The 16,932-nt window shown below is 40.0% G+C and overlaps 3 protein-coding genes across 7 annotated transcripts; all 3 read left to right on the forward strand.

Annotated features, from left to right (window-relative positions):
* The first annotated feature begins 2,225 nt into the window (after positions 1-2,225).
* Positions 2,226-4,118, forward strand: LOC116015734. The gene is made up of 2 exons (XM_031255907.1): positions 2,226-3,359; positions 3,474-4,118. The coding sequence occupies exons 1-2, from the start codon at positions 2,226-2,228 to the stop codon at positions 4,116-4,118; spliced, it is 1,779 nt and encodes a 592-aa protein (XP_031111767.1).
* A 3,869-nt stretch (positions 4,119-7,987) lies between these two features.
* On the forward strand, positions 7,988-16,460 carry LOC116015993. 5 transcript variants are annotated; one of them, XM_031256163.1, is made up of 8 exons: positions 13,559-13,688; positions 14,079-14,166; positions 14,283-14,530; positions 14,597-14,720; positions 14,839-15,138; positions 15,218-15,322; positions 15,967-16,055; positions 16,151-16,251. In XM_031256163.1, the coding sequence occupies exons 3-8, from the start codon at positions 14,286-14,288 to the stop codon at positions 16,155-16,157; spliced, it is 870 nt and encodes a 289-aa protein (XP_031112023.1). In that variant the 5' UTR covers positions 13,559-13,688; positions 14,079-14,166; positions 14,283-14,285; the 3' UTR covers positions 16,158-16,251. The 5 variants fall into 5 exon arrangements, with proteins under 5 accessions (XP_031112021.1, XP_031112023.1, XP_031112020.1 ...); XM_031256161.1 differs by lacking the exon at positions 13,559-13,688 and adding an exon at positions 7,988-8,022 and having other exon boundaries at positions 15,967-16,460; XM_031256160.1 differs by having other exon boundaries at positions 15,967-16,460.
* Positions 8,329-11,440, forward strand: LOC116015735. The gene is made up of 3 exons (XM_031255908.1): positions 8,329-10,907; positions 10,972-11,071; positions 11,159-11,440. Exons 1-3 carry the CDS (start codon positions 8,329-8,331, stop codon positions 11,438-11,440), a joined length of 2,961 nt encoding a protein of 986 aa, XP_031111768.1.
* Positions 16,461-16,932: the final 472 nt, after the last annotated feature.

Consider the following 16,932-nt stretch of genomic DNA (forward strand, 5'->3'; position numbering starts at 1 on the left):
GTGCCCTTGCCCAAGGTTGTTGTATGTAGTATGATCATTCATACTGAAGGTGCGAAGTCTATTCGCCGGGTACTATATAACTCGTTTGGATGATGTATTCCTGCGGGGGTGTGCACACTTAAAGTATAGTTACTCTGAGAAGTCCGGGTAGGTGTCGTTTTTATGGACCTAGTAGGGCCAGCTAGGGATCATTTTAACGAACCTTACGTCCAGGGGATCAGTGTTAGACCGGGTGATGACCACTGAACCCGAGTTCGATGATCCAAGTGGTCAGGGAAGGAGTTAAGTGAATACTCCAAAGGCCTCACGCTTTCTATAAAGAAACTAAGTGGAAATTTTGTATGAAAATGTAGTTACGCTGTAGCTACGGAAAGGAGATGGTGAAAAGTGAGGAGAATGTCCTTTGAGGAAAGATTTTTCAAAGAATATGTTTGAGAACAAATATGGGATTTGTGTTTTCCCTTTTTCTGCTTATATGCTTAAATGTTTAGCATTATATGATCTGAGTAGGCAAATGACTATTATATGACCTCGTCTAGAGGGAAAATGATTAAGATGATATTGAAATTGTTGCCTATTATGTGTATAAATTGCTATTCGTAAAGGTTGCAGGTAGAACCTCGGCCGATGAGTAAGGATAGGGTGTTGATGTAATCAAATTTTACAAAACCTTTATTTAGTTTTGGATAACCCATGGATATCCTTACTTAGCCGTCGTGCTAACTGCACTTCAATGTGTTTCTTATCAGTTGCAGATTAGTGTGGGCCCCTGTAGCCGATGAGCTCGGAATAGAAGGGAAGTACAGGTTGAGGTCTACTCTTTGATGTAGACAGGGATTGTTATTAATGTTGTAAGTTTAGCCTGTGCACTTAGAGTGGAGTTTGTCAAAGAGGTGATAGAATTCACTCTAGGTGTGGCGGTAGCACCCGGTTTTCTGTTGATATGATGTAAGCTTCCGCAGCGTTTTATTACGGATTTTGTAATAAATGTAAGAGTTGAAAATTGGGGTGTTACACCCCGGATATGCGCCTGATACACCCGCTCTGATCGACACTCCCGACTCTACTCCCGCTCCGGACTCGCCGGAGGCTCCTGTTTGGGCACCCCCTCCAGTCTTACCCCTTTGCCCTCTCGATGCTATACAAGCTAGCTATGGGTTCTACCCCATAGAGCTAGTTCCGGGTAGTAATCCTCCTGAGTTCATAGTGCGGTACCCGTACCCGTGGGACCCGAGTCCCCCGGAGTACCATGATGAGTGGATGATGACTATGGACACCTGCCGATTTTTAGACCACATAATGTGGTATGAGGGCGAGTGGTGTGAGGTTTGGGGCACTTACACGGGCCCCGTGTATCACTCCTTAGACTAGATAGAGTCTGAAGTGGAAGGGTGGGGGTGTAGTCAAGTATTTTGTGTAAATATATCTTTTGTAAGGGCGCTAATCCTGAACAGTCGTCTAACCGGGTCTCTCTCTAAACTCTCCGAATGGGTGGTGATAGTAAACCCCGTTCGTTTTGGTAACTTCCTAGTTACATCTTTTGGTGATGCATATATATATGGTCAATATATGGTGCAGTTTTATTCTAAAATTGTCTTGGGTTTTGACGTTAAGGAACACGATCCTTGTTTTTGTTGTTTAGCCTGTGCATCTAGAATGAATCCCGCCTATTTAAGGTTGGGCTGAATCTAGGTGTGGCGGTAATTACTCCGGTGGTTCGGTATAGCCGATTCGGGGTGTTACAAGTTGGTATCAGAGCCCTGTTCCGAGTCAAAATTCTAAGTCAAACTTTTGTTCGAGTCAGCTCTAATTCGAGTCAACCCAGTTTCAAAGTCAGCCTAGGTTTGTTAAGACTGATCCAAATCATTGTTACGATTCGGCGAGTACAAGATCAGAGCAGAGCTGGAATGGAGGTCGGGTCGCATGAGAAGGGGGCATTTCAAATCTTACCCCGCAGAATCTTACGATTCTGATAGTGAAATGATATGATAGTTATCTGTGTTTCCTTGTATGTGTTTGCTTAATCTCTCATGAGTAGGCATACTAGCATAACGCATTGGTTATTAGTACGCTTTGTCGAGACCTTCGCTTGGAGGGTGTGATAAAGACGAATTTTAGGAAGAATTATATAAAACTTGAGTAGGTGCTATACTAGCTGCTTAGCTAGCTAATCCCGAGAAGACTTTCATACCTCGAATACTAACTTGGGATCATCGTTCAGCAAGATGCCACCAAGACGTAATGCGCCTGCGGAGAACGAGAATAACCTCTCGGCGATAGATCGGATGGTTCAAGCCATGGAGAGGATGGCTGAATTGATGCTGGTTCAGCAAGCTCAAAACCAACATCAAGGGCAATCGAGAGTAGACTATGCCAAGGCAATAGCCAGCCGACAACCACCATCCTACGCGGGCGAGAAGGATCCGGTAATTCTGGAAGAATGGATCCGAACCTTCGATAAGTTACTCAACGCGGTGAACTGCCCTGCGAACCAGCGAGTATCCTCGGCAGTGTACTACCTGACGAAGGCTGCCGACAATTGGTGGGCGACAGTTGGACCAACTCTCCTGCAAGACCCAGCTTTCGGTTGGGAGGAATTCAAGGTGGAACTAAGGGAGCAGTTCTACACTGAGCGCATTAAGGGAATTAAGTGTGAGGAATTCCTACGACTAAGACAGAAAGGAGCAACCATCCAAGAGTACTACGACCAGTATGTCGAGCTGATGCGGTTTGCCCAGGAGATTGTGCCGGATGAGGCAAGTAAGGCAAGGAGGTTTGTTCGGGGATTGGACTGGAGTATACGAGGAATGATTGCACCTTTCATGTGCGCCACGTTGAAGGAAGCCTATGACAGGGCGTCGGATCATTATCAGGTTTACCTGGACCAACAGGAAGCCTATGGCCGAAACAAAAGGAAAGCCGACGACAACTCTCGGAAGTTTCAAGCGGGAAACAAGAAAGCCAATCAGGGCGGCTTTAACACGGTGCAAGGGAGAGGAGGATTCGATAAGGGGAGAAGATCTAATTGCCCGAGGTGTGGAAGGGATCACCCCGGTGAGAACTGCCAGGGGATGAGGACCAGATGTTATCAGTGCGGCAATTTTGGGCACAAGGCCGCCCAGTGCCGAAGTCAGGGAAACAGTCCCCAGAAGCCCCTGCAAAATGAAAATCAAGGACGGAGATTTAACGGGAATAACGGCTGGAACCCCGCAGGAGCCGGGGGTCAGAAGAATAACTCTCCATCTGGGAACTCGATGAATGCCACGCCTGGTTCTAACCACAAGGGGAAGCAAGTGGTGGGAGAGAGCAGCGGAGCGAAACAGGGCAGGATCTACGTCATCAATAGCGCTCAGGCTCAGGCTAGCGACGCCGTAACTGGTACATTCCCCATAAACTCAGTACTCGGCTTAGTTCTATTTGATACTGGGGCTACCAATTCCTTTATATCCTCTGCATTCGCTGATAAACTAAAGTTAAGGCCTACGGCCAAGTTAAGTCTCAACGTCGCAACAGCTTCAGGAGTAGTAGTATCCTGTAAGGATGGTTACGATGACGTTGCAATAGAAATAGCGGGATTTAACTGTCCCGGGAATCTCGTTCGTTTCGAACTTGAAGGCCTCGATGTCGTACTCGGAATGGATTGGCTGGACAAGTACAAGGCTCAGATCGTATGTAACGAACGAAAGGTTGTACTTCAAGGACCGAAGGGAAAGACAATATCCTATCGAGGAGTTGACAAACAACCCGAGCCGCGGTTGTTGACGATGCAAGGGTTAAGGAAATACGTTCGCCAGGGGTGCGAAGCATATCTCTGTTTGATACAAGACGCCGAGGTGGAGGAACTCGAGATAGATCAAATCCCAATAGTGCGCGAATTCCCTGACGTATTCCCTGACGACCTCACCGAGATGCCACCAGAGAGGGAAGTGGAGTTCACCGTCGATCTCGTACCAGGCACCTCACCTATCTCAAGAGCACCTTATCGCATGGCTCCCAAGGAGATGGAAGAATTAAAGGCACAATTGGAGGAGTTGTTGGAAAAGGGATTCATTAGACCAAGCGTATCACCTTGGGGTGCACCGGTGTTGTTCGTGAAAAAGAAAGATGGAAGCTTGTGATTGTGCATTGACTACCGGGAACTCAACCGAGTCACGGTGAAGAACAAATACCCGTTGCCCAGGATCGATGACCTATTTGACCAGTTGAAAGGAGCGGGTGTGTTCTCAAAGATCGACCTACGGTTAGGATATCACCAAGTGCGAGTAGCGAAAGAAGACGTACCTAAAACAGCATTTCGAACAAGGTACGGGCACTACGAGTTCACAGTCATGCCATTCGGAGTGACCAACGCTCCAGGAACTTTTATGGATTTGATGAACCGGATCTTCCTTCCGTACTTGGATAAATTCGTTGTCGCTTTCATAGATGATATCTTAGTCTACTCTAAGACCACGGAAGAACACGAGGAACACCTCAGAACAGTGTTGCGAACACTGAGAGAGAGGAAACTTTTCGCCAAACTCTCGAAGTGCGAATTTTGGAAAAGGGAAGTCGCATTTCTCGGTCACGTCATCACCGGGGAAGGAATAAGGGTAGATCCAACCAAGATACGAGCAGTAATCGAATGGGAAGCGCCTAAGTCAGTTACCGAAATCCGCAGTTTCTTGGGTTTGGCAGGATACTATCGACGATTCGTTCAAGACTTCTCAAGAATAGCAAGACCACTGACGAGCTTGCTCAAGAAGACAACTAAGTACAACTGGAGTAAGGAATGTGAGCAGGCATTTCAAGAGCTCAAGAAGAGATTAACCACCGCTCCGGTGTTAACTCTACCTGTCGGAACGGAAGGCTATGAGTTGTACACCGACGCGTCTCACAAGGGACTAGGATGCGTCCTCATGCAAAATGGAAGGGTGATAGCATATGCTTCTCGTCAACTGAAAACCCACGAGGCTAACTACCCGACGCATGACTTGGAACTAGCAGCAGTGGTCTTCGCTCTCAAAATTTGGCGGCACTACCTCTATGGGATTTCATGCAAAGTTTATACCGATCACAAGAGTTTAAAGTACATCTTCACTCAGAGAGATCTCAATTTAAGACAAAGGAGATGGCTGGAACTGGTCAAGGATTATGACCTGGAAATTCAATATCACGAAGGCAAGGCAAACAAAGTGGCTGATGCCTTAAGCCGAAAGACGAACCATGCTCTTTGGATATTACCCGAGCAGCTATGTAAGGAGTTTCAAGGGCTCAATCTGGAGGTGAAGCTGAGTGATCAAGAAGAGCGAGAAGGGAAATTATATTACATGACGGCTACTCCAACCCTATTTGAAGAGATCAAACGAGCGCAAGAAGAAGATAGTTGGGTGGGGAATATCAAGGATAAGATGGTCGACGGAAAACATGGGCCATTCGAATTACACCCCGATGAAAGTGTAAGATTCCAAGGTAGATGGGTGATACCAAAAGGGTGTAAGAAGATAATGGAGCAAATAATGAAAGAAGGCCACTACACGCCCTACTCAGTGCATCCTGGTGGAGATAAGTTGTATAAGGACTTGAAACAAAACTTCTGGTGGTCGGGCATGAAAAACGATGTAGCTGAATTCGTGGCAAAGTGCTTGAACTGCCAAAGGGTCAAGGCAGAGAGAAGTAAATCCAAGGGATTGTTACAACCATTGGAAATCCCGCAGTGGAAGTGGGACTCAATCTCGATGGATTTCGTGGGAGGATTACCTAGAACTAAGGCAGGAAACGACCAAGTCTGGGTCATTGTCGACCGACTGACCAAGACCGCAAGATTCATTCCGATGAACAAAACATGGTCAATGGAGAAATTGGCAAGAGCCTATACGAAACACGTGGTTAAGCACCACGGGGTGGCGCGAGATATCGTTTCAGATAGAGACTCACGGTTTCTGTCACGTTTTTGGGAAGCGTTACAGGCGGCAATGGGCACTCAACTCAAATTGAGTACGGCTTTTCACCCCGCCACTGATGGCCAAACGGAGCGAACAATTCAAACATTGGAAGACATGCTCCGAGGTTGCGTACTAGACTTCCAGGGTTCATGGGATGAACAGTTGGATCTAATAGAATTCTCTTACAACAATAGTTACCATGCGAGTATTAAGATGGCACCTTATGAGGCATTATATGGGCGAAAGTGTCGAAGTCCTCTGTGCTGGAATGATAACAGTGACATCGTCACGCTTGGACCGCAATATCTCCATGAGACCATTGAGGCCATCAAGTTAATTCAAGGAAGGATGAAAATTGCGCAGGATCGACAGAAGTCATACGCCGACTTGAAACGTCAATTCACAGAATATCAGGCTGGAGAGAAGGTGTTACTGAAAGTTTCACCTACTAAGGGAGTGAAAAGATTCGGGAGAAAAGGGAAGTTAAGTCCTCGATATATAGGACCTTATGAAATCCTGGAAAGGGTCGGAAGTCTAGCCTATCGACTGGCCCTACCGGTCGAGCTTGACAAAGTACATAACGTATTCCATATTTCTCAACTCAAGCGGTATGTACCCGACGAGTCCCATGTATTGGATCCAGAGGAGCTCGAGATGGATGATTCACTGACCTATGAGGAGAGACCAGTCCGAATCTTGGACTCAAAGACGCGAGACACAAGGAGGAAATCAGTCAAAATGATCAGAGTACAATGGTCGAACCACAGTCCCGATGAAGCTACATGGGAATTAGAAAGCGATATGAGGGAACGCTATCCGGAATTATTTAATTCAGGTTAGTGGAATCGACCTAACCTTTATATACCTGATTAAATTGTGTACTTGGTTTTGGTATGCTAGGTATTCGTTTTTGAACAAGGAATGAATAAGTGGAAACCTTTGAGTGGCGAAAGGAGTAGTTTCGGGGACGAAACTATTTTAAGGGGGGAAGACTGTAACCCCTCGGTTTTTCCGGTAAAACTAAGATTCGAAAATAGCGATATAAATTTTCTTTTTTAGCTATAACATTTAAGAGAAGACTATTCGGTGCTTGAAATAATTTTTCTCCTAAGGATTTATTATCAGTAAGTTGCGAACTACGTATCGTTACAAACCGAGAAAATTTTAAGGACGTAGATTCAATTCGGATTTTCCAGAATTAGGATTATTAAGTATCATGCGATTAGGCCCAAATTTTAATTGGTTCAAGAGAATTTCTAAGTGGACCGTAAGGGATAAATTGTCACAGACTCTGAACATAAATTTGGCGGAAGACCGGAAAATTCCCAAAATTGGCGTTTTGCGACGAGAATATTTTTACGATAATTTTGGTATTAGAATCTTCCCGAATTAAGTTATGATCCTCCGAACATTCATCTGATTTAAGCTTAAACTGGCCAATTAGACTAATGTCTTCATAAGGGATTAATACACTGCTGGAAATCAACGAATTTCCGACCACCAAAAAAAATGGTCACAAAAAGTGATTTTTTTCTCATTTTTCGTCCAGCAGTGAAATCGTCGGAAAGTGGTCGGAAATTTCCGACCACTTCTAATGTGTGGTCGGAAATTTCCGACCACATGCAAAGAAGTGGTCAGTAAATTATTAAATATGGATTTCGCCACGCCCGAAAGGATCCGCGACGACTTATGTGGTCAGAGTTTCCGACCTCCATTCTAAGGTGGTCGGAAATTCCGACCACCTTAGAATGGAGGTCGGAGGTATTATCTTTATTGTAATTTTAAATTCGTGTCTTTTGGTTTCCGACCACCTGAAAGTGGTCGGAAATGTCTTTTTATATATACACCCAGACAGACTTTCTGTGTAGTTTCCACAGTTTTCTTCCTCTTTCTTTTACCTCTTTCTACTGATTCCTTCGTTTCTGCGGAAAGTTCTTACTAATCCACTCACAAATAGTGTAGAAATCATGCAAAGTATGTATATATATACTTAGAACTTTCATTTATTATGTCATTTTTTAGATCTAGTTTGGACTAACCTTCTTTTTTTTTTTTTTTTGCAGGATATTTTCTACTATAAGGTTGAAATCAAGCTAAGGTATGCGTATATATTTTTAGAATTTTTATTTATGTCACTTTTTTTTGTAGATCTAACTTTAATTTTTGTAGATTTAACTTTAATTTTTTGTATATATTCTTGAGAGTATGTGTGTATGTGTGTGTGTAATATTTATATATTTATATTATATGTGTGTTTAGAATTATTTGTATACTTATGATTTTTTAACCTTGAATTTTATATGTTGTCTATTTATTAGTAGGTTGAGGTATAATTATTTATATTACTTGTAACATATTTATATATGTTGTGTTTGTATTGGATATACTTTTGCAGTTGTTTTACATGGCTAATATACCTGAACATCGAAAATGGATGTATAATCGATTGTTACCTGGAAGAAAGGGGTACACTGATGAGTTTTTAATGGGTGTTGAGGAATTCGTAAATTATGCAAGCACACTTCCTGTATACATGGATTCAATGCAAATTAGGTGTCCATGTAGTAAGTGTAAAAATAGAGTACACTTGTCTGCAGATGATGTTCGTGTTCATTTGTATAAGAAGGGTTTTGAACCGAATTATTGGATTTGGACATGTCACGGTGAGCTTACCCCGTCAATACAACCTTATATGAACGAGGGCGCTACTGAAAACAATCTGTACGAACAGATGGTTTTTGATGTAGCTGGTCCATCATTTTTTCCATTAAATGCCGAAAATGAGCAAGATGAAGAACCACATAGTAGTGCAAGAAACTTCTATGATTTGTTAAATGCTGCGAGACAACCTTTATCAATGAATGTTGGTGAAGAAACAGAGTTGGCATATACATTGATGATGATGAATATCAAGACAACTTATAATATTCCGCAGGTAGCAATGGATCAGATATTTCAATATAATAACCGTATGATGGGTCCCGATAATCGAGTGCCTACCAGGTATTATGATGCAAAAAAATTACTTACAAAGCTTGGTCTTGGACATGAGAAGATTGATTGTTGTGTAAACAATTGTATGTTGTACTATAAGTCTGAAATCAATGATAGGCAATGTAAGTTTTGTGGCGAGCCAAGATTTAAACCTTGCCCACCTAGATCTACTCGTGTAAAAGAGGTGCCCCGCAAAAGAATGCATTACCTTCCTCTCATCCCTAGATTGCAACGTTTGTATGCATCACATAGCTCTGCTTCACAGATGCGGTGGCATTATGAAAATCGCCGCGAACATGGTATTATGTGTCATCCTTCTGATGGTGAAGCATGGAAGCACTTCGATAGAAAGTTTCCTGATTTTGCAGCAGATCCTCGAAATGTGAGATTAGGCTTATGTTCTGATGGATTTTCTCCTTTTGGTTTCAATGTAAAGCCGTACTCTTGTTGGCCTGTTATGGTTGTTCCGTATAATCTCCCACCTTCAATGTGCATGACTACACCATACACATTCTTAACCTGCATTATTCCTGGGCCGAAAAATCCAAAAGCCAATATTGATGTTTATCTGCAACCTTTAATTGATGAACTTCAATTGTTATGGGAAATAGGTGTCTTAACTTATGATGCATCACTTAAACAAAATTTTATGATGCGCGCTGCGTTAATGTGGACCATCAATGACTTTCCTGCATACGGTATGTTATCTGGATGGCAAACAGCTGGAAAACTAGCATGTCCTTATTGTCTTCATTATTCTAAATCATTTTATTTGAAGAATGGTCATAAAACATGTTGGTTTGATTGTCACCGTCAATTCCTTCCAATGAATCACTCCTGGAGGAAGAATCGAGATACCTTCGTTAAACGACGAGTAGAAAAATCAAGACCTCCACCAATTTGGACAGGGGATGAGTTGTTCCACAGTTTGGAAAATATCCCAAGGATTATTGATGGTCCAATTCATCGCATTGAGGGATTTGGACAATCACATAATTGGAAAAAAAAGAGCATATTTTGGGATTTGCCTTATTGGAAGGATAACTTGCTACGTCATAATCTTGATGTGATGCATATAGAGAAAAATGTGTTTGATAACATCTTTCACACGGTTATGGATGTCAAAGGCACAGGTAAAAATAAAGACACGCCTAGTGCACGTCTCGATATGAAAGATGTATGTAATAGGCTAGAACTTGAGTTGGTGGAAAAGAATGGACGTTATCTTATGCCTAAGGCAAGCTACAGTTTGAATCGTACTGATCAATTAGCTGTCTTTGAGTGGTTGCGGACTTTGAAGTTACCTGATGGGTTTTCTTCTAATTTGGCTACATGTGTTGATTCCACATCTTCTAAACTAATAGGGATGAAAAGTCATGATTGCCATATTTTTATGCAGTTTCTTTTACCTGTAGCCTTCATGTTTTTACCAAGCTGTCACTGGAAGCCTTTGACTGAGTTAAGTGCGTTTTTCAGAAATCTTTGCTCTACATCCCTACGTGTAGACAAAATACATCAAATGGAAAACTCGATTGTTTTAACGTTGTGTAAGTTAGAACGATTTTTCCCTCCAGCACTGTATGACTGCATGGAACACTTGCCTGTCCATCTTCCCTATGAAGCACGTTTAGGTGGCCCAGTACAATATCGGTGGATGTATCCATTTGAACGCTTCCTCAATCATTTGAAGTCCAAAATGAAAAATAAGAGATATGTTGAAGGTTCAATTGCTGATGCATATATGCTTGAAGAGTCAACACACTTTGCATCATTTTATTTTGATGATGATGTGCAGAGTAGAAGAACAAGGATAGGTCGGAACCTAAATGATGGCGGCATTGATCCTAACTTGCCAGTTACTTTGTCAATATTTAATCGACCAGGTCGGTCGATGGGCATGAGAAAGACAAGATATTTGAGTGTAGAAGAACGCTTCGCCGCTCATCAATATGTGTTACTGAATTGTGAGGAGGTTCAACCTATTTTAAGGTATGTGTACTCCATTTTTTTTCAATTTGGTTTCATATGTATATATCTAACATCACTATTGCAGGATGTATGAAAATGGTTTACGACGTTACAATCCTGGTTGTACTGATGAAGATGTAGACGATGAAATTGAAAGAAATTTTGCACATTGGTTTAAAGAATATGTAAGAAGTTAATGTGCTTTGTCATTCTTGTTTCATTATTATCTATATTTTTTTGTTATATGACATTTTCGTTATATTTATTATTAGGTATATAGCCTAATGAATAATGTGTGTAACCAATCACTCATTGATTTGGCATCTGGGCCGATAATAGAGGTTAGAACATACACTGGGTATGTCGTCAATGGTTTCAAGTTTCAGACTGGAGAACATTGTCGTAGAAAGTCGACTTCTAACTACGGAGTGTCAATCAAGGGAACAGGTTTAGCACAATTTGAATCAAATTTTTTTGGCACATTGCAAGAGGTTGTTGAGGTTGAATACCCCAATGTTCCACTTAAAAAAGTTGTTCTCTTCAAGTGTGAGTAGTTTGACCCAACACCCAATATCGGGTCAATATTCAATTCTGAATATGGTATCGCTGAGGTGCATTGCAATAAACGATATAGGAAGTATGATCCTTTTATCGTTGCACAAAGCGCATGTCAGGTGTGTTATATTCCATACCCACGGGGTATACGGGAGAAAATGAATTGGTGGGTAGTGTTGAATGTACGCCCTAGAGGAGCTATTGACAATGCCTATAGCTCTAGTTACACATATCAACAAGATAACATACCGTTGCCTACATTTGGAGGTGATCAAAGTGTTCAAGATGACGTGCAAGAATTAGTGCACGAACCATTACAAATGAATGAAGTGGAATTACCTCAAAACGAAAATCAATGGTCCGATCAAGGTGTCCAAACTGAAGATTCAGACGAAGAGGATAGTGAAGAAATTGAAGAAGATGACAATGATGATTCTGTAGAAGAGGATAGTGGAGATATTGATGATGAAGATGATAATGAGGAATCCGACAATGATGAGGGTGATTTTTAATTTATATTTGAAATTTATATGATTTTAATTTTTCTTTAGTATAATTTATAAACTAAAATCTTAATGCCTACAAAAAAACCCAAAAAAAAAAATTCTGCCAAATTTTCAACCAAAATGATTAAAGTTGGCGCCATATCAATTTAGCCCTAAATTTTCGCCCTTTTTTCATTCTCCCTCCACTCTTCACTCTCCAATCTCCCATTCTTACTCAGTTACTCACGCCATTCTCAGTTTCCACTCTCCAATCTTCCATTCTTACTGGCCAATCCTTCACTCCTTAACCTCTCCCCAAATTTTTCCACTTTCAATCTCTCATCCTCAGCCTTCCTCCTTCACGCCCTCGGCACTGGTAGCAACGTAGGACCCACAGGCACCATCGTTTGACCCTCCAGCAGCAACACCGACTCACCGGCCTTCCTCCTTCACACCTCCAAAGGTATATCCTCTGTTCTCTGTTTCCCTTGCTTCCAGTGAATGCTCTCAAATATAATACTTCTTCGATTATGCTTGCTTCATCTGTATGCCTATTTACCCTATTACTTGTTTTGTTCATTTACTGTGTAGAAAACAAAATACTGCTTAGAGCATTTGGCTGGGGAGTTATAAGAAAATGGGTTGAGGTATTTTCTTTTCTTATTTCTTATTTCTTTGTTGGTGGCTTGTTTGTAGCTGGCTTGTTATTTGTTAAGTGAATATATTGTTAGGAAATGGAAAAAATAGTTGCAAAAAATAGTTTATTTCCCATCTGCTCTGCCATGTTCTCCCTACTGTTAGAATTCACAGCACACAAGCACTGAAGCACATTATGTCTCTTTGTAAATTGTTTATGGAAAAAATTGTTTATTTTGCCTTCTTGTAAATGAAGTTTATGGAAAAAATTGTTTATTTTGCCTTCTTGTAAATGAATTGCCTTTGAAAAATATTTATTTTGATCCTATTTTTCTACATGTTTCAGAATATTCTTTTTAGTTTTATATGGAAAAAATTCTTTTTAGTTTCAGAATATTTTTCTATTTTTCTAATGGATACAGATACAGAACTGCTTTAGGATCAAGAAAGAGTTCTTACATGCATCATCAACAACTCCGACTCCAAAAATAAAGGAGAGTGGGCCAAAAGAGGATTTGCAAAACACTGGCAGTGAAAGGCAATACTAACTTGTAAACTTAAATCTCAACTCTTTAATCTTCCTTTAGAGCTAAAGTTTCATTGTTCACTCAGATTTAACTTGGGACATTCTACAAGGTGCTTTTATACAAGCATAAGTTCTACAAGAGCAAATTCTAAAGTGGCATTACGAGCAATTTAACAGTTGATTAAGGAAATGGAAAAAATAGTTGCAAAAAATAGTTTATTTCCCATCTGCTCTGCCATGTTCTCCCTACTGTTAGAATTCACAGCACACAAGCACTGAAGCACATTATGTCTCTTTGTAAATTGTTTATGGAAAAAATTGTTTATTTTGCCTTCTTGTAAATGAGTTGCCTTTGAAAAATATTTATTTTGATCCTATTTTTCTACATGTTTCAGAATATTCTTTTTAGTTTTATATGGAAAAAATTCTTTTTAGTTTCAGAATATTTTTCTATTTTTCTAATGGATACAGATACAGAACTGCTTTAGGATCAAGAAAGAGTTCTTACATGCATCATCAACAACTCCGACTCCAAAAATAAAGGAGAGTGGGCCAAAAGAGGATTTGCAAAACACTGGCAGTGAAAGGCAATACTAACTTGTAAACTTAAATCTCAACTCTTTAATCTTCCTTTAGAGCTAAAGTTTCATTGTTCACTCAGATTTAACTTGGGACATTCTACAAGGTGCTTTTATACAAGCATAAGTTCTACAAGAGCAAATTCTAAAGTGGATTACTAGCCTTTGAACATCTTGATTAAGTGTTTCTATACAAGCATATGTTCTTCAATCAACTATGTCTAGTCTTGTATCATTTCTACATGAGCATAATTGATTATTTTCAAAGGATATTTGCATGGTTTTTAAATAAAAACTGGTTGCTTCTTCAATCAAATTATGCTAGCTTTGAGTTGTGTGTGCATACTAGAATCAAATTATGCTAGCTTCAATCAAACTGGTTGCACTCCTAAATTTACTTCATTTGTTTTAGGTGATTATTGGTGGAGTTTGTGGTGGGGCAGCTGCAACAGTTAGGACTATATATATATTGAAATCTTTATCTTTGAGCAGCCAGCCAGGTACACAGGCTCCACCACCTGCAAATCGCCATAACTGAACATTGGCTATTTGATATAGCTTACATTTATGTTGATTATTTGTTTGACATCACTAACTCCCTTTGGATTTTAAGCAGAGAATGCCTAATGCAAAGCAAAAGAATAAAAGGTTGATGTCCCAACCACCAATAGAATCTAATTCCGAAACAAATCAACCAAGTCTAGCAAATGATGTCCAAAACTCTAGCCAACCATCAAATACTTTCCCACAGTCCAGTCGAAATAGTGATTCGGAGCGCACTATATCAGCATCACCAAATAATGTTCCATCACCTCCAACTTCACCAAGCAGCAGGCCCACAGTACTCCCCATTGGGAACAAATCGTAAGTCTTATATTGATAATTGTCATGTGTTTATCCTTTATCTCTAACATTCATACTTTGTTACAGGTTTGAGCCATGGGGTGCAAATAGAGATGTTATCGAATGTGTTACTAGAATATTCCCTGATGCTGTGAAATCATACAATGACGCTCCTAGACATATGAAGGACGTCTGGTTTAATGAATTCAGGGTAATTTATTGTATAACTGATATTAGTACATTACTTTATAATTACTTTATAATTGCTATAGAGAACTGCAAATATTCCTTTACTAATTACAATTTGATTTGTTTTAATTTTATTAAAGAAATTGTATAAGTGGAATCCTGAAGATGAGGCAAATATTCAGAATTTATTTCACAAAAAGGCTGCAAGAAGACTATCAGACACGTTGTCGCAAGTTCGCAAAAAGTTGGCAAAAGGTGATGCACAACCAAATTGGATGACTGATCAGGTTTTGGCTCAATACCGCAGCATTTGGAATACGGAGAAATTTAAAAAGACTGTTGAGAAGAATAAAAGAAATAGAAATTCAGATTGTGGGGGATTAGGACCGTCACTTCACACTGGAGGTTCAATCCCTATTACTGAGCATAGGAGAAGATTGGTAAGTCATTTACTACTAATTAAATACAGTTTATAGTTAAACAATGACATTTAATATGTGGTTTGTTGTTCTTGGATAGAAAGAAAAACTTGGAGAAGAGCCCTCGCATGCAGTGTTATTCCAAGCAACACACAAAAGTAAGAAAACAAAAGAGTTTATATGCAAAAAGGCTCAACAAGTAATGGTAAGATACGATTCCTAGCATTTAAATGTTTTTTTTTAAATACAAGTGTTTGTTCTTATAATACTATGAACCCTGATAATTGAAAGATAATTTCAGCAGAAGTACAACTATTAAAAATGCAGCAGAAGTAGAACTATTTACTAGCAAACTGTTTAGTAATATAATCATCAACTATTTGCATTTATACTAAAATAATGTCTATATATATATGTATGTTACTGTGTGTACTGAAAGCAGTGTGTACTGCAGAATGTGAGGGAGAATGTGAGAGAGACAGTGTGGCAGTTTGTAATGCAGGCAGTAAGTGTGTGTACTGAAGGCAGTATGTACTGCAAAATGTGAGGCAGTAAGTGTGTGTACTGAAGGCAATGTGTACTGTAGAATGTGATTGATACTCAAATGTGAAGCAGGAAGGTACTGTAGAATGTGATTGATACTCAAATGTGAAGCAGGAAGTTACTGTAGAATGTGATTGATACTCAAATGTGAAGCAGGAAGTGTGTGTGTGTGAAGTAATAAAATACAATAGTGTTGTTTTTGTTTTTTTTTTTTTTTAATTTTTTTTAGAGTATAACTGTAATTTTATGCCTATTATATTTTGAGATGATAAAATGACTGTGTTGGGTACTTATTGTTCAATATAGGAGGTTGCAACTAAAAAACGACAAACTCAACCTAAGCTTGGAGACTCAAATGCATGGTACGAGGCAGCTGGTGGCCTCAAGAAAGGAGGGTATGTTTTTGGATTCGGATCAGATACTCCACACTATTTCCCTAATGTTGTGAGACAAAAGAATTTAAAATCCGGACAATCATCTTCACATGTAGTTTGTGACGAAAAAATTGACAAATTAAACGGCGAAATAGAGTGGCTGAAATATGAAATTATGGCGATTCGTGCTGCAAATCAACAATCTTCCCAATGTACTAATCCAACCGGTAGCCATGAAAGTAGTGGTGTTGGCTTAGATGATCTTGAAATCAATGATGGCACAGAATCACCTATGCAAGAGTAATAGATCCAAGCTAGATTCTACCTTTTTTGTGATGTAGGAAGTATTTTGTATAGTAGCATCTTAGAATTGCAAGTTAGTTTTTTGAAAGTGGCATGAATATTACAATTGCAATGTGTAACTAAACTTGCTATTCATGTGTGGCTAAACTTGCTATTGAAATGTATAATTTTTGTGTTATGAAATTACTAGTTTTAAAATTGTTAAAGCATTGGATAATTGTAGGAAAGCAGCAATAGAAACTGACAATTAATACGTATTTAAAAAAAATCCCTTGGTTCTAAATTTTCCGACCACAAGGTGGTCGGAAACTTTCTAATCCCTCCAATTGATATGTTCGTCGTTTTTCCGATGACTTACAAAGGTGGTCGCTATTTCCGACCACAAGATGGTCGGAAATGTCTGATCCCTCCAGGTGATATGTTCGTCGTTTTTTTTCGACGGCTCACAAAAAGTGGTCGCTTTTTACGACCACTCAAAAGAGTGGTCGGAAATACCGACGAGGCCTTTTCCGAACATCCAAAATGGTCGAAAAAGTGGTCGGAAAAGGGGTTACCGACCGTATTTAGGCCATTTCCGACCACTTTTGGGTGGTCG

This window comes from Ipomoea triloba, chromosome 4 (assembly GCF_003576645.1).
Source record: "Ipomoea triloba cultivar NCNSP0323 chromosome 4, ASM357664v1".
Lineage (NCBI taxonomy): Eukaryota > Viridiplantae > Streptophyta > Magnoliopsida > Solanales > Convolvulaceae > Ipomoea > Ipomoea triloba.

Bases quoted from the DNA above. Each gene is read 5' to 3' on its own strand.
- LOC116015993 (XM_031256161.1), top strand. From the start codon at position 14,286: ATGCCTAATGCAAAGCAAAAGAATAAAAGGTTGATGTCCCAACCACCA. The intron at 14,531-14,596 runs GTAAGTCTTATA...ACTTTGTTACAG, and splicing joins CTCCCCATTGGGAACAAATC to GTTTGAGCCATGGGGTGCAA. The intron at 15,323-15,966 runs GTAAGATACGAT...TGTTCAATATAG, and splicing joins AAAAGGCTCAACAAGTAATG to GAGGTTGCAACTAAAAAACG.
- LOC116015734 (XM_031255907.1), top strand. From the start codon at position 2,226: ATGCCACCAAGACGTAATGCGCCTGCGGAGAACGAGAATAACCTCTCG. The intron at 3,360-3,473 runs GCTAGCGACGCC...GATAAACTAAAG, and splicing joins TCAATAGCGCTCAGGCTCAG to TTAAGGCCTACGGCCAAGTT.
- LOC116015735 (XM_031255908.1), top strand. From the start codon at position 8,329: ATGGCTAATATACCTGAACATCGAAAATGGATGTATAATCGATTGTTA. The intron at 10,908-10,971 runs GTATGTGTACTC...TCACTATTGCAG, and splicing joins GAGGTTCAACCTATTTTAAG to GATGTATGAAAATGGTTTAC. The intron at 11,072-11,158 runs GTAAGAAGTTAA...ATTTATTATTAG, and splicing joins CACATTGGTTTAAAGAATAT to GTATATAGCCTAATGAATAA.